At 33.3% G+C, this 17,379-nt stretch overlaps 2 protein-coding genes across 2 annotated transcripts; both read left to right on the top strand.

Moving 5' to 3' along the window:
• Nucleotides 1-9,367: 9,367 nt before the first annotated feature.
• Nucleotides 9,368-11,057, top strand: LOC136275994 (antifreeze protein Maxi-like). The gene is made up of 2 exons (XM_066086531.1): nucleotides 9,368-9,499; nucleotides 10,020-11,057. Exon 2 carries the CDS (start codon nucleotides 10,020-10,022, stop codon nucleotides 10,926-10,928), a length of 909 nt encoding a protein of 302 aa, XP_065942603.1. The 5' UTR covers nucleotides 9,368-9,499; the 3' UTR covers nucleotides 10,929-11,057.
• A 3,193-nt stretch (nucleotides 11,058-14,250) lies between these two features.
• Nucleotides 14,251-15,948, top strand: LOC136275993 (antifreeze protein Maxi-like). The gene is made up of 2 exons (XM_066086530.1): nucleotides 14,251-14,330; nucleotides 14,911-15,948. Exon 2 carries the CDS (start codon nucleotides 14,911-14,913, stop codon nucleotides 15,817-15,819), a length of 909 nt encoding a protein of 302 aa, XP_065942602.1. The 5' UTR covers nucleotides 14,251-14,330; the 3' UTR covers nucleotides 15,820-15,948.
• Nucleotides 15,949-17,379: the final 1,431 nt, after the last annotated feature.

The following is a 17,379-nucleotide window of genomic DNA, read 5'->3' as shown; positions in this document are numbered from 1 at the left end:
AAAATGACGTTTTTTCACAAAAAACCTTCTTCCTCGAACTCCTCCTGCATTTTCAAAAGTAGACAAATCATCTTTTGGAATATGTTTTAGGGTATCCTATAGATGCGCAATAAGGTTTCGGAATTTTCAATTTTGTCCTGGGGGTCATTTAATGGCTAAAAAATGACGTTTTTTTACAAAAAAACTGGTTTAAAAAACGTCATTTTTTTTAAGCAGTAGCCAAATGATCTTCTAGAATATGATTGGGGGTGTCATATTGAGGCATGATCAGGTTCCAGAATTTTTTTTTTAATTAAGGGGATCAGTGGGCAACAAAAAATGACGTTTTTTGGCAAAAAAAATATGGTTCCCAGAACTCCTCTTACAACTTTTGGAGTAGCTAACACATCTCTTGGGATATAATTGGGGCTGTCCTATAGATGTGCAATAAGGTTTTAAAAATTTAAATTTCATCCTGAGAGTCAAATAGTAGCAGAAAATTGACGTTTATCACTAAAAAAACAAACATTGATCCAAGAGCTCCTCTTATGATTTAATGGATAGACAATCATATCTTGGGATATGATAAGGACTGTTCTATAGATGTGCAGTAAGGTTTTCAAAATTTAAATTTCATCCAGGGAGTCAAAATGTAGCAGAAAATTGACGTTTATCACTTAAAAAAAAACATAGATCCTAGAACTCCTTTTATGATTTAATGGATAGACACATCATATCTTGGGATATGAAAGGAACTGTTCCATAGATGTGCATTACGGTTTTGAAAAATTAAATTTAACCCTGAGGCCCATTACCTACCGGTACATACCTTTTGATGCCCTTTAAGGATCAAGAATATATATAGTTAAGGGGTGGGGATCTCAACCGTTTTCGAGATATTCGTGCACTTCCTGTTCAAGAGGGGTCATGACCAACCCCGGGGCCCATGACCTACATACCGTTTGATGCCCCTTGACACAAGGAACAAGAATATATATGGTTTAAGGGTGGGGATCTCAACTGTTTTGAAGATATTAAGGGACTTGCTGTTTGAGGGCGTCAGGACCACCCACAGGGCCCATGACCTACATAACATTTGATGCCCCTTGACATCAGAAACATGAATATATATGGTTTAGGGGTCATGATTATAACAGTTTCTGAGATATATGGTAATTTCAAATTCCTGGGGGGGGGATGACCCCAGGGGTCAGATCTAATAAACCCTATATATTGCCAGTAACAGCCAATATATGATTATGAAAACCCTATATTATTATCTTTGTCCGTTTTCAACTTACCATTTACAATAGAGTCTATGATTCTTCCTACAAGGTTCAATGTTAGACCCCACACCCTTTTGACACCCCCTCCCCCCTCCCCCAAAAAGTGGTTGTCTAACCCAAAATGAGAAAAATCAAACCAGGGTGCACAACTAGATTTGCAGGCCTATCATATCCTAGAGTTTTGTACAATTGTGTTCAGCCATCTCTGAGAAACAAGTTCAGAGCGGGAAAGAAGAAAAAGAAGATGAAGAATATATACATGTATTAAGAACCGTACAAAAACAATAAGTTTCCAAACTTCATTCAGGATACTTAATAATTAATAAAGATTAAATAGAGATAGGATCATCAAACATCAATAATTTAAAGATAATTGACAATTTCTGATTCTAAGGGGGTCAGGATGACCCCTTAGGGTCATGACTTACATGCCATAATGATCTGATGCGCCTGCATGACCTAAGGAGGAATAATATCTTTGGATTAAGGTGGGGATCTCAATGGTTTTTATGATATTTGATAATTTCAGGAAGAGCACTTGGGATCATGACCTACATACCATCTTAAATGCCTTGAACAAAGAAACAATAATATAATATGTACATGATATATGATTCAATTTAAGAACCCAGATATAGATCAATCATCTGTTTTGTAATACTTCCTATGTATGTATACATGTACATGTATTAGTTTGTGTTTTGTTCTATACTATTCATGTTCATGACTGTAGTATGGCTTAGTCTTATTTTAAATTACATTAAAAAATTGTCAAATATATGACTTGGAACCCCCACTCCCAAACAAACTCAAATATAAACTGTTCTCCCCCCCCCCCCCCTTCCTTGTCGAATAATCTATTAAAATCAAAATATAATTTGGGTGTCTAAAAACTTTTATAAACTGGTAAAAAATGTTATTCTTAAAAAAAATTACATTACACCTTGCATAATTGACAAATGATCTATTGAGATACGATCAGAGGTCATATTTCTACCTTGGGATCAATAAGTAGTATTCATTGACAAGTTAAAATTAATTAATAACAATAAATGATTCAAATTATAAATGTTTATACTCCACATTCACCCCCCCCCCCCCCCCCGCCCAATCTAACCTGCTTATAAAGATTCAGTCTTCTTAATACATTCTTACATGTGTACAGTAGCAAATTTTAAATCATTTCTTGATTGCTTTTTCTCTCGTGATTCACATTAACATTTTGGAAATTGCTTAATTCAATTTTTAAGATTTATAAACAAAATGTTATATGCATCACTGCCATGTGTATTCACCTATTTGGGGCAATTGTAAAGTCTCCTAAACAAAGCAGTGACATCATTAGGCTAGGAATTACCCACATGGATCAAACACTACTGTATAACATGGGATGGGGGGGGGGGGGGGTTTAAAGACAACACCTGGGGTCATTAATGTACTTTACACCAGTTGATGCATCATAATGACTTTAGAAGATATTTTGTATTTTCCTGTTTCGTGGGGTCAGAACAGTCCCATAAGGTCATGACCTACATTGTATTTGATGCATTATAATACATTAAGAAAGAAATACTCCTTCCTTCCTATTATTACTCATATAAAAAATATAAGTGTCTACACTTACTTACATATGTAATACACAAATTTAATAAGAAATTGTTTATACAGGGTCAATATGGGGTCAACTCAACAGTGCATGCAGTCTGACAAATGAAAAAAATAACTTTTGCAACTAAAATGACAGAAACTTTACAAATGCGATAGGATAGGTAACGATGATAAGCTTATTTAAATATTAAAAGATGATGATACAGTATGCTGTCAAAGGGAGATTACATTTAGAAATTGAAAGTAGAACTTATATACATGCGTATGTATGCTGGCAGGAATCCCATGCTGGCATCTTATTATATTGTGCTACTGCTACTACATGTATTATGCTTACCTAAATTGGTCAACATCATAATGATAATCCAATTAAAACACAATAATGAATTCCTTTAGCTGATCTTAACTACCGTAATCCTTTTCTGCATACGGAAAACACAGACATGTATGTATGGGTGTTGCTAAAACGCGGAACGGAAAACGGAACGGAATGGAAAATATCATCACGTTTATCGCTTAAAAAGGGTATAGACTGGCCAGAAACGATTTACTTTGTATCTTTTATTTATATCTAATGAATGATTATCAACATGTTGCTATCTTATTAATATTCATATAAATGTCTATCAATTATAGCATTGTATTCATTCGGCTTTAGTTGAGTACGAAACGGAAAAATCAAATGTATACGAATTGTGAAACATTAACATGATTAAACGAGCAAATTAGCTATAACTTTTTACTTATTTCTCTTATATGGTATTGCTGGCATATTAGCGTAACGTACGCAGTTAGTGAAAGCGTTTTATGCGTGTTTTGAGTATTTTTATATTATTTTCAAATATGATGTACATGTATATACTTACATCAAAATTGAATTTTCGGTGTTCTAGACGATCTTTTATCATACAGACGATACAGTATCATTGAGATGGAAGAAAAAAACTGTAGGACTGACGACATTAAAAAATTAAAATACAGTAAACATTAAAATACCCGGTAATTTGTGAAACTAGTAATTTGTGAAACTAGTATTTTTAGCAATGCAATTTTGTTTACGTTTGCATTACAAAGCATGCAGTTGTTTATTCCAGCAGCTATATACATATGATCCGAATAGAGAGCTCTAGACGTTGCCTGGTTTGATTTTCCGATTATATATTGGGACTATAGTCTGTCAATCCCAAAATATTCATGCAGCACATTTGGACGATTTATAATGGAAAATGTTGACATCTTTTCTCCATTTGGAAGTCACTCAGAAGACCTTGCACAATTTTTCAACACTATCATCCGGGTATGTTAAAATGCAAAACCCCGTAGACTTCTTTATTTTTAGCCGTGTATTTATACCAGCTGATAAGCTAGAGAGGACGTTTTAAAGAAAGAATAATGAGAATGTTTAATGCTTCTAAAAGAGAATCGCTTGAACCCTGAGGTATATATAAATATACAGCAAAAAGTGAATCGAGGATATTTTGGGACAGAATATAGTGGTCAATGCATGTACTGTTAATTTTGAGGAAATAAATACTCTTGAATAAATAATCTAATATTGCTAATCTTTCAAAAAAAATTAAAAAGGTACATAAAGTATATCGTTTTAGCATACTTAACAAATCTATGAGGTAAATAACATTAGATAAGATTTTCCGTTTTCCTTCCGTTCCGTTTTCCGTTCCGCGTTTTAGCAACACCCATGTATGTATACACGTGAACCCATCTAATCGAAGAGCTGGGTAAAACTAGTACCCGCTAATGAGACATGCAAACCTGTGTTGTGTACGTAACTTCAGACAAAGATCAGTCATTTGTAACATGTATGTATTTTTATGAACTATTCTTCAAATCCACTTGCACTATTTTATTAGGTAAATAACAGCTTTAAGGTGGTGCAGGACACCTGCATATTGTGATGTACATGTATACTTCCTATTGAGATAAACAATAAAGTATGTTGAATATTGATTAAATATTTACCCCAAAAATAATGTTACCTAACATTGAAGCGCAATGGGTTAGAGCGTTTACATGTCTGTAAGAGCATTGGGGTCCAAGGTGTATTTTTGGTAATTTACGAATTTTCATGGGGAGGGGGGGTCTGGACCCCTCACTCCCACCCCTTCTTTAAATCTGTGCACACGATGATGTTCATGTAGGCACACAGAAGCAAATCTAAAACCGGCAACCGCCACGGGGAGGGGGCATAATTTAATTTTTAATTTTGTTTGTAATAATTATATAGACCATTATACTTCCTATGACATAAAATGTTAAGATTATTGATTAACTGAAAATTTACTGCAAACAGTTCTACCCCAAATTGCACATAAAGTGCTGCTCATGTCACGATGTGTATTATCATATGGGCAGGGATCTCATCCTTCAGTTATGAAAATTAGAATTTTTAAATGTATTACCGGAGTTTGCATGTAGCCTTCATTTTTAATTAAACTGGTACAAAACAGTGTTATTTAGGGGCAAACACATGGTGCGGGTATTACTGTCTAATGACAGCATCTAGTTTATTAATTGAATTTGATGCAATTTTCTTATTATTCTGTTTCTAATATTGTTCAAATATTTAAGTCGTATTTTTAATGTTCATGGTGTTTATTTTGAATCTATGACATTTTTGATAAACTCAATGATAAAAAGAAATAACAGTTTATATGAAAAATTTAGTGGGGTTATATTTTTTTCTTTGAAAGGCATAAAGGTTTGTTCATTCTATAGAGATGTTTTATAAATGTGGTATTTCTTTATGGGTTTTTTTTTCACACCAGTGAGGCATTTCAATAAATTCAGGAGATCTACTTGTTGTCCTAAAAGGTAAATTCTTCATAAAAGATGATTCTCTTGCAAAAGACTTAATCTTTTACCGACAGGAATTCATATCTTTAATTCCATATAGTTTTTGGTGAACTATCCTTCCTTTTACTCTTTAATTCGAGATTACGTTTGCTACATATTCAAGACTATAATTTAAAAGCATGGTCAACGTGTGCAATGCCAGAAATTTTTAAACTTATAAATGAGAATCGTTGCGAGGCTGTAACTCTTTTAATTTTATTCTTTTTATGTAAATGGATCATCATATATTCCAAGGTATCAATTACTTCTTCCAATAAATAAAACTCATCTTCGGTTCACTTTCTAGGAAATTAATTTGCATTTTGATTTAAATATAATCGCACAATTGCTAGAGATCCACATATTGTCACACAAACCCATATCAAATACAGAAACTTAATTTTGAATTGATTCCAAGAAATCAATATAGGTAATAAAAAACGATATTCTAGTCATACTGAGCAATGTTACCGCCTTTATTTGAATGGTTTGAAAATATTTATATATATTTTATAATAGCGAGTTAGCAGCATCACAGTCGATCCTTCTCCTGCTTGTAACTTCAGTAAGATCCATTTGATTTACAAAGTAGTGTAGTAGAAATGAAATATTTGTACATATACTCAAGTCAATATATTTTCTGCAGTCGATATTAGTTAATACTGCAATGCACTCGCGATAACCGTATTGAAAGATATTGGGGTTTTGTTTTCGTATTACATTTTTTTTTGTTTTTTTTGGGGGGGGGGGGGGGGTTGTGTGGGTTTTTTTTTTTTTTTTTTGGGGGGGGGGGGTTGTTTTTTTTAGTTTGTTTAAATCAGTCCCTGTAGCATTAAAAAATCTTTCAAATAAATTTCAGGGATTTTTTTTTTAATCTAATTGTTACTACATTTACGTAGTTCGAGTGCGTTAAACTTTAATTTTCGAAACATAAAACATTTAAATGTGCTCTATGATTAAGATCTTCTTTATTAAATGGGTTGAAAACTCATATTTTTGTTATTCTTAATAAAACAAGAGGCCCACGGGCGTTGACGTAACCTTAGTACAATTGCCCGTATTTTAATTTAGAATATTAACCCTTATCCAAGATTCATCAGACTTTTACCCCCCCCCCCCTTTTATTCTTTGATGCTTACCAACTGCAACTATTACTCGAGTAAGTCAAGTGACTGTGAAAGTACGAAAAACATAATATTTGATACATTTTCATAATGTGGCCATTTTGGCTCAACACGAAGGCATGAACCAACGACACAGGGATCGTGTATTTTTCAATTGACATAGAAAGCTTAATGGTTATCATTAACATTCTTTTTGTGTTTTCCCCATGCTGAAGAGATAGAGAAGATGATTATCTAATTTGTTTAACTATATGGCAATAACGGCCCTACTTAAGTACTTGAGTCCGTGATAATGGGGTCATGAATTTCACGAATGTTATAAAAATTTCTATTGATACCATAACCATGTATTCAGTTTATTTCCCACAACTTTGGAATTAGCAAAGGATCCTATTTTCAAATACAGTTTCACTATAAGGGTCATATTGGCCCTGCTTAAGGGTCTGAACCCCTGACCAAGGGACCATTTATTTCACAAATTTTGAATAGTTTTTATGAACATCATAACCATACATTTAATACATCTCCTAAAAATGTGACAGTAGATGTCGCATAATCTTTTAAATAGATAACACAGAATCCCTGATTTAGATTTCAGCTAGAGGTTCTTTATTTAAAGGACTATATTTATGTTAGTAAAAACCATATAGGTATAAACACAATCACACACACAAACAGCTACAAAGTAACATTGTATGGTAATTTAGAACATCTGAATAAAATTAATTAAAAGTAGTAATTTACAATAATATTATAAATTGTTAACGAGTGGCGCACGACGCACGATGACGAACGTAAAGATCATCTTAGTGATTCAGGTAACTGATTATTTTTGATAAGCAAAATCAAGAGCACTTTTTTCATGTTGAATTGTCGGCAATGTAAAGGCAAATATCATAAACAAATTATTAACCTTCCAATTTTTACAGGAAATTAAACACCAAACGACCTTTAAGAAAGACGATTGGGGAGAGGACTCACGAAAATAAACAAAATATTTATAATATTTTACCAGGACGTCCAGAACGCGATTGAGAACGATCAACATACACAATATCTCCGGGGTAATCAATTTAACAAGTTTAATAGAGTTCTTAATGAGGTTCTACACAGTCTACTGATAACCAATAATACATTTACATCCAAACTTAGCCACTTTTTTTCAGTTCTGACCACCGCCGTTTAACCAAAATTGTTTAGGTTTTTTTTCTTATCCACCATGCGATTCCAATTCATTCACCCGCTCCTTGGCAAATTCTGATAACTCTTGAAACCGAAAACAACACCGGGATTAACTGTAGAACCTGTAGAAGTTTAAAACTTTGATGACACATCCAAAGACACTTGCTTTGCTCATTTAATTTTCGCAACGACATGTAGGGGCTATATTGACGTTACAAAGTACTTACACATAACAAATACTGAAATGATAATTACCGAGATAATCATTTGTTTTTTTATGTTACTTTATTTCTATACAATAATCATTGCATCGAATATGCAAGTTTATCACGATCTAATAATGGTTTTGATACAGAATATTTGATTTTATTACTGTGTTTTTTGGTACTAGTGTAGTTTTAGATACAAAAAGCTAAATTTAATCACGGCATTCAAATTTAATTTTCAGATTATTCATATTACCACAATCAAAAAGTAATTACATCCCATTCATGTTTTTATAAAAATAAAAACCGGAATGACATAATCCATCGTTCACACGTTTTCACCTTCAAAGCTGTTTTCAATGCACTCAACAATTTCAGATTTTCACGTTTAATTTGTTTCTTTTTCATTTAAACAAGGAAGAACATGCCAATTGTTTATCAAGCCGTAATTTTAAAAAGTTAAAACAGAAAATAAAAGCAATCAGAAGATGTTTCGTCAGCGTTTTTCGGCAAGCATACATACGTGACACAGACTGCCTTTTGTTATATGATAAGGTTAAAGCGAGTTTAAATTGTCATTAAAAACTGTCATCGGTACAGTCATCAGTTGGCGTTTCCTTCCTTTTTACCGTGCATCTAGCAGGTGCACGTTTTCTTTTTTATTAAAACTATACATGATTTCTTCTAAAATATATTTTTACTCCTTCATATTTGATTTAATGATAGAATTCTAAGAAAACAATAATTAAACATCAGTAATGTTAATGTTTATTTAGATAATAAACCCTGGGCTATAAATTTTATCTAGGGTTTTTTTGCAATTTATATTTGTATTTAACAAAATAGCAGTACAATATACTTGTACACCACAATGAATTTATTTTCTTTACATATTTTCACGCAGTAAGAGAACTGTGGATTTAAAGCAAAATATTCTATTCGTGATAATATCTAAAAGCAAACAGTGGACATATTGTTTACCCTAAAAAGATCAATGAGCAAATATGCACACAACAAAAGTTGCTTACTAGCATTAAAAATATATCCGCTGTGATTATAATTTGATATATCATTAACGTGTTCTTGTTTCTAATTTTAGAAAACCAATGATATTTAATTAACTTTCACCAAGTTGTCAAAAAGTTCAAACCTCATGAATATTCCTTCCTGGTTACGTCAGTGATTAGGGTGTATATATAGGAGAGATCTTGTTATAGTTGTCACTAATCGTCCAGGTTCGTTCCCCGAAAGACACTCCAAGGTAAGCTCGATATTTACAACGGCGAAATGAAGACATGTTCAACAACTTGTAAAATTTATTTCATTGAATTAAGTAAGATTAAGGATTATGGCTTTTGATTATTCCTGAATTTTTTTTTTATTTCTTTCATTCAAAATATAGCGTGTATAGATTTCGACAATGTCCCCGTGGTTTCTTTAGTTCCTAAAGCTTTGATTTCAGCTCATATCATAAAAATCAATAACTAAACTCTGTAAAATTGTTTCTTTAAAATTGCTAATTTTAAACGAAAATTAATGATAAACTGAAAACATCATTTGAGAATCAATTTGATTTCTTTTAAATCTAAATTATTTTAACTCTATGCCGATAACAATACTAGTATTTCAAAATATAATTAATATATTTGTTATTGACAAACATACGCATTAAAAAACATTTTTTATATTGTTTAAAAACAGATGGTCAGTTTTAAAAACATTGGTTTAGTATGCTCAGGAAAATATTAACATAACGTTTACTATTTCATTTTCTTTTGTAGATGATCTCTGCTGTTGCCCTTCTTTGCCTCGTTGCTGGCACTATCGCCATACCAGTCAACACTGGCTACTATCCTAAAACCCAAGGATACGGAGGACATGGAATTAATGGCGGCATCATCGGAATCAACGACAACGGATTTGAAAGGAGCGTCTTAGGATTTAACGGTGGAAACTCCGCTTCTGCTGCTGCTTCTGCCGCCAGTGGTTTGAATTCTGCTGCTGCCGCCGCCGCAGCCGCTTCCGGAGCTTCAGGTTTCAACAATGGTTTCGGATTCAACGGAGGATTCGATGGGGGAAACTCTGCTGCTGCTGCCGCCGCTGCCGCAAGTGGAATGAATTCTGCTGCCGCCGCCGCTGCTGCATCCTCTGCACAGAGAAATTCTTTTATTGGATATCCAGGACAGATCGGATCTAACTATGGACCATTTGTTAACCAAGGACCATCTCTTCAACATTTCCCATCTGTTCAACCAATCAATGGATTTGGAGGTTCTGCTGCTGCTGCCGCTGCCGCTGCTGCTGGTCAAAATGCTGCCTCTGCTGCTGCCGCCGCCGCTGGTAGAAACGCCGCCGCTGCAGCTGCCGCTGCAGCTGGGCAAAATGCTGCTGCTGCTGCTGCCGCTGCCTCTGCATCTGGTGCCAACTTTGGACTTCAAAATGGAATTGTAGGTCACCAGTTTGCCGGTCAGATTGGTGGTCAATTTAGTGGTCAATTTGTTCAACCAGCTGTCTACTACCCCAACGTTGTTGGACAGAATTCTGGAGCTGCCGCCGCCGCCGCTGCTGCTTCTAACAACGCCGCTGCAGCCGCCGCCGCTGCTGCTTCCGCCAGTGGATTTAATGGTGGAATCATTGGAGGATCATCTGGTGTCATTGGTTCCCGATTTGTATCAGGAAAGAAATATTGATATGAATTTCTTTTGTTTCAAAATATGAAGACGTTCTTTAATCTGTGATATGCATTTTTCATGTGTCTTACCATCTTTTATTTTTGTTATTTATTGGTTATTGATTTTCAATAAATAAATTCAATTTCATGATGTGTGCTTTCTTTTTTTCATCTAGAATGTATAAAATACGGGAAAGAAAACAAGTGTCTTATATATACAAAACTACGTTCTTATTTTTTTTTTCTAAACTACTAACTAGGTATGGTTTGGCTTTTAATTTATTAATTAGATTTGATGCAATTTTCTTATTATTCTCTTTGTAATATTGTTCAAACATTTAAGCCGTATTTTTAATGTTCATGGTGTTTCTTTTGAATCTATGGCATTTTTGATAAACTCAATGATAAAAAAGAAATAACAGTTTATATGAAAAATTTAGTGGGGTTATATTTTTTTCTTTGAAAGGCATAAAGGTTTGTTCATTCTATAGAGATGTTTTATAAATGTGGTATTTCTTTATGGGTTTTTTTTTTCACACCAGTGAGGCATTTCAATAAATTCAGGAGATCTACTTGTTGTCCTAAAAGGTAAATTCTTCATAAAAGATGATTCTCTTGCAAAAGACTTAATTTTTTACCGACAGGAATTCATATCTTTAATTCCATATAGTTTTTGGTGAATTATCCTTCCTTTTACTCTTTAATTCGAGATTACGTTTGCTACATATTCAAGACTTTAATTTAAAAGCATGGTCACCGTGTGCAATGCCAGAAATTTTTAAACTTATAAATGAGAATCGTTGCAAGGCTGTAACTCTTTTAATTTTATTCTTTTTATGTAAATGGATCATCATATATTCCAAAGTATCAATTACTTCTTCCAATAAATAAAACTCATCTTCGGTTCACTTTCTAGGAAATTAATTTACATTTTGATTTAGGTAATAAAAAACGATATTCTAGTCATACTGAGCAATGTTACCGCCTTTATTTGAATGGTTTGAAAATATTTATATATATTTTATAATAGCGAGTTAGCAGCATCACAGTCGATCCTTCTCCTGCTTGTAACTTCAGTAAGATCCATTTGATTTACAAAGTAGTGTAGTAGAAATGAAATATTTGTACATATACTCAAGTCAATATATTTTCTGCAGTCGATATTAGTTAATACTGCAATGCACTCGCGATGACTTGTATTGAAAGATATTGGGGTTTTGTTTTCGTATTACATTTTGTTTTTGTTTTTTTTTGGGGGGGGGGGAGGGGGGTTGTGTGGGTTTTTTTTTTTTTGGTTTTTTTTTGGGGGGTTGTTTTTTTTAGTTTGTTTAAATCAGTCCCTGTAGCATTAAAAAATCTTTCAAATAAATTTCAGGGATTTTTTTTAATCTAATTGTTACTACATTTACGTAGTTCGAGTGCGTTAAACTTTAATTTTCGAAACATAAAACATTTAAATGTGCTCTATGATTAAGATCTTCTTTATTAAATGGGTTGAAAACTCATATTTTTGTTATTCTTAATAAAACAAGAGGCCCACGGGCGTTGACGTAACCTTAGTACAATTGCCCGTATTTTAATTTAGAATATTAACCCTTATCCAAGATTCATCAGACTTTTACCCCCCCCCCCCCTTTATTCTTTGATGCTTACCAACTGCAACTATTACTCGAGTAATTCAAGTGACTGTGAAAGTACAAAAAACATAATATTTGATACATTTTCATAATGTGGCCATTTTGGCTCAACACGAAGGCATGAACCAACGACACAGGGATCGTGTATTTTTCAATTGACATAGAAAGCTTAATGGTTATCATTAACATTCTTTCTGTGTTTTCCCCATGCTGAAGAGATAGAGAAGGTGATTTTCTAATTTGTTTAACTATATGGCAATAACGGCCCTACTTAAGTGCTTGAGTCCGTGATAATGGGGTCATGAATTTCACGAATGTTATAAAGGATTCCATTGATACCATAACCATGTATTCAGTTTATTTCCCACAACTTTGGAATTAGCAAAGGATCCTATTTTCAAATACAGTTTCACTTTAAGGGTCATATTGGCCCTGCCTAAGGGTCTGAACCCCTGACCAAGGGACCATTTATTTCACAAATTTTGAATAGTTTTTATGAACATCATAACCATACATTTAATACATCTCCTAAATGTGACAGTAGATGTCGCATAATCTTTTAAATAGATAACACAGAATCCCTGATATAGATTTCAGCTAGAGGTTCTTTATTTAAAGGACTATATTTATGTTAGTAAAAACCTATAGGTATAAACACAATCACACACACAAACATCTACAAAGTAACATTGTATGGTAATTTAGAACATCTGAATAAAATTAATTAAAAGTAGTAATTTACAATAATATTATAAATTGTTAACGAGTGGCGCACGACGCACGACAACGGACGTACGCATATAGATCATCTTAGTGATTCAGGTGACCCAAAAAAGAAAATTAATGATAGAATTCTAAGAAAAAAATAATTAAACATCAGTAATGTTAATGTTTATGTAGATAATAAACCCTGGGCTATAAATTGTGTCACCACGTGACGAGAGTTTGACGATATTAAATTGATATTTAAAAATTCAAAATCGAGAGAAAGAGATCTAGAGAACAGGGATGTTTTGAATTTAGCAAAATATGATAAATAAAGACAACACATCATATTTTTGCTTTATGAATAAAATATTAATTATAAATAAAAATCCTCTCTCTATTTCGAAAATCTTTACAAAACAATTAAATTTGAACGTATGAACATAGATTTTAAAGCTAATGTGACTGATCAAATGATTTTTTTTTTTGAAATACTGCTTCTAAAACTCTGATACAAAACAGAAACACATTAATTATGCCTTTTAATAGAAAACGCGGTATTTTCAAGCTTTGCAAACTTACTTTTAGGGCCCATAGACACTCTAGAGTTTTTTTCAATTTATATTTGTATTTAACAAAATAGCAGTACAATATACTTGTACACCACAATAAATTTATTTTCTTTACATATTTTCACGCAGTATGAGAACTGGGGATTAAAAGCAAAATATATTCTATTCCTGATAATATTTAAATATTCTATTCCTGATAATATTTAAAAGCAAACAGTCGACATATTGTGAACCCTAAAAAGATCAATGAGCAAATATACAATTCAGCAAAAGTTGCTTAGCATTAAAAATATATCCGCTGTGATTATAATTTGATATATCATTAACGTGTTCTTGTTTCTAATTTTAGAAAACCAATGATATTTAATTAACTTTCACCAAGTTGTCAAAAAGTTCAAACCTCATGAATATTCCTTCCTCGTTACGTCAGTGACTAGGGTGTATATATAGGAGAGATTTTGTTGTAGTTGTCACTAATCGTCCAGGTTCCCCGAAAGACACTCCAAGGTAAGCTCGATCTTTACAACGGCGAAATGAAGACATATTCAAAAACTTGTTAAATTTATTTCATTGAATTAAGTAAGATCAAGGATTATGGCTTTTGATTATTCCTGAATTTGTTTTATTTCTTTCATTCAATATATAGCGTGTATAGATTTCGACAATGTCCCCGTGCAGTTGTTAGTTCCTAAAGCTTTGATTTGAGCTCATATCATAAAAATCGATAACTAAACTCTGTAAAATTGTTTCTTTAAGATTTCTTTAAAAATCTAAGAAGTTTATATATTTAAAATTATTAAAAGGAGATTGTCAAATACGGATTAATAATCTTAAACGAAAAATTATAAACTGAAAACATCATTTGAGAATCTATTAGATTTCTTTTAAATCTAAATTATTTTAACTCTATGCCGACAACAATACAAGTATTTCAAAATATAATTAATATATCCGTTATTGACAAACATACGCATTAAAAAGCATTTTTTATATTGTTTAAAAACAATTGGTCAGTTTTAAAAACATTGGTTTAGTATGCTCAGGAAAATATTAACATAAGTTTACTATTTCATTTTGTCTTTTGTAGATGATCCCTGCTGTTGCCCTTCTTTGCCTCGTTGCTGGCACTATCGCCATACCAGTCAACACTGGCTACTATCCTAAAACCCAAGGATACGGAGGACATGGAATTAATGGCGGCATCATCGGAATCAACGACAACGGATTTGAAAGGAGCGTCTTAGGATTTAACGGTGGAAACTCCGCTTCTGCTGCTGCTTCTGCCGCCAGTGGTTTGAATTCTGCTGCTGCCGCCGCCGCAGCCGCTTCCGGAGCTTCAGGTTTCAACAATGGTTTCGGATTCAACGGAGGATTCGATGGGGGAAACTCTGCTGCTGCTGCCGCCGCTGCCGCAAGTGGAATGAATTCTGCTGCCGCCGCCGCTGCTGCATCCTCTGCACAGAGAAATTCTTTTATTGGATATCCAGGACAGATCGGATCTAACTATGGACCATTTGTTAACCAAGGACCATCTCTTCAACATTTCCCATCTGTTCAACCAATCAATGGATTTGGAGGTTCTGCTGCTGCTGCCGCTGCCGCTGCTGCTGGTCAAAATGCTGCCTCTGCTGCTGCCGCCGCCGCTGGTAGAAACGCCGCCGCTGCAGCTGCCGCTGCAGCTGGGCAAAATGCTGCTGCTGCTGCTGCCGCTGCCTCTGCATCTGGTGCCAACTTTGGACTTCAAAATGGAATTGTAGGTCACCAGTTTGCCGGTCAGATTGGTGGTCAATTTAGTGGTCAATTTGTTCAACCAGCTGTCTACTACCCCAACGTTGTTGGACAGAATTCTGGAGCTGCCGCCGCCGCCGCTGCTGCTTCTAACAACGCCGCTGCAGCCGCCGCCGCTGCTGCTTCCGCCAGTGGATTTAATGGTGGAATCATTGGAGGATCATCTGGTGTCATTGGTTCCCGATTTGTATCAGGAAAGAAATATTGATATGAATTTCTTTTGTTTCAAAATATGAAGACGTTCTTTAATCTGTGATATGCATTTTTCATGTGTCTTACCATCTTTTATTTTTGTTATTTATTGGTTATTGATTTTCAATAAATAAATTCAATTTCATGATGTGTGCTTTCTTTTTTTCATCTAGAATGTATAAAATACGGGAAAGAAAACAAGTGTCTTATATATACAAAACTACGTTCTTATTTTTTTTTTTCTAAACTACTAACTAGGTATGGTTTGGCTTTTAATTTATTAATTAGATTTGATGCAATTTTCTTATTATTCTCTTTGTAATATTGTTCAAACATTTAAGCCGTATTTTTAATGTTCATGGTGTTTCTTTTGAATCTATGGCATTTTTGATAAACTCAATGATAAAAAAGAAATAACAGTTTATATGAAAAATTTAGTGGGGTTATATTTTTTTCTTTGAAAGGCATAAAGGTTTGTTCATTCTATAGAGATGTTTTATAAATGTGGTATTTCTTTATGGGTTTTTTTTTTCACACCAGTGAGGCATTTCAATAAATTCAGGAGATCTACTTGTTGTCCTAAAAGGTAAATTCTTCATAAAAGATGATTCTCTTGCAAAAGACTTAATTTTTTACCGACAGGAATTCATATCTTTAATTCCATATAGTTTTTGGTGAATTATCCTTCCTTTTACTCTTTAATTCGAGATTACGTTTGCTACATATTCAAGACTTTAATTTAAAAGCATGGTCACCGTGTGCAATGCCAGAAATTTTTAAACTTATAAATGAGAATCGTTGCAAGGCTGTAACTCTTTTAATTTTATTCTTTTTATGTAAATGGATCATCATATATTCCAAAGTATCAATTACTTCTTCCAATAAATAAAACTCATCTTCGGTTCACTTTCTAGGAAATTAATTTACATTTTGATTTAAATATAATCGCACAATTGCTAGAGATCCACATATTGTCACACAAACCCATATCAAATACAGAAACTTAATTTTGAATTGATTCCAAGAAATCAATATAGGTAATAAAAAACGATATTCTAGTCATACTGAGCAATGTTACCGCCTTTATTTGAATGGTTTGAAAATATTTATATATATTTTATAATAGCGAGTTAGCAGCATCACAGTCGATCCTTCTCCTGCTTGTAACTTCAGTAAGATCCATTTGATTTACAAAGTAGTGTAGTAGAAATGAAATATTTGTACATATACTCAAGTCAATATATTTTCTGCAGTCGATATTAGTTAATACTGCAATGCACTCGCGATGACTTGTATTGAAAGATATTGGGGTTTTGTTTTCGTATTACATTTTGTTTTTGTTTTTTTTTGGGGGGGGGAGGGGGGTTGTGTGGGTTTTTTTTTTTTTGGTTTTTTTTTGGGGGGTTGTTTTTTTTAGTTTGTTTAAATCAGTCCCTGTAGCATTAAAAAATCTTTCAAATAAATTTCAGGGATTTTTTTTAATCTAATTGTTACTACATTTACGTAGTTCGAGTGCGTTAAACTTTAATTTTCGAAACATAAAACATTTAAATGTGCTCTATGATTAAGATCTTCT

The sequence above is a fragment of the Magallana gigas genome, chromosome 6, assembly GCF_963853765.1.
Source record: "Magallana gigas chromosome 6, xbMagGiga1.1, whole genome shotgun sequence".
In the NCBI taxonomy this organism is placed as follows: domain Eukaryota; kingdom Metazoa; phylum Mollusca; class Bivalvia; order Ostreida; family Ostreidae; genus Magallana; species Magallana gigas.
The sequence above is the reverse complement of the archived record's forward strand: the minus strand, read 5'-3'. Positions and strand labels throughout refer to the sequence as shown.

Excerpts from the sequence above, each read along its gene's own strand:
- LOC136275993 (XM_066086530.1), top strand. The coding sequence starts at position 14,911 with ATGATCCCTGCTGTTGCCCTTCTTTGCCTCGTTGCTGGCACTATCGCC.
- LOC136275994 (XM_066086531.1), top strand. The coding sequence starts at position 10,020 with ATGATCTCTGCTGTTGCCCTTCTTTGCCTCGTTGCTGGCACTATCGCC.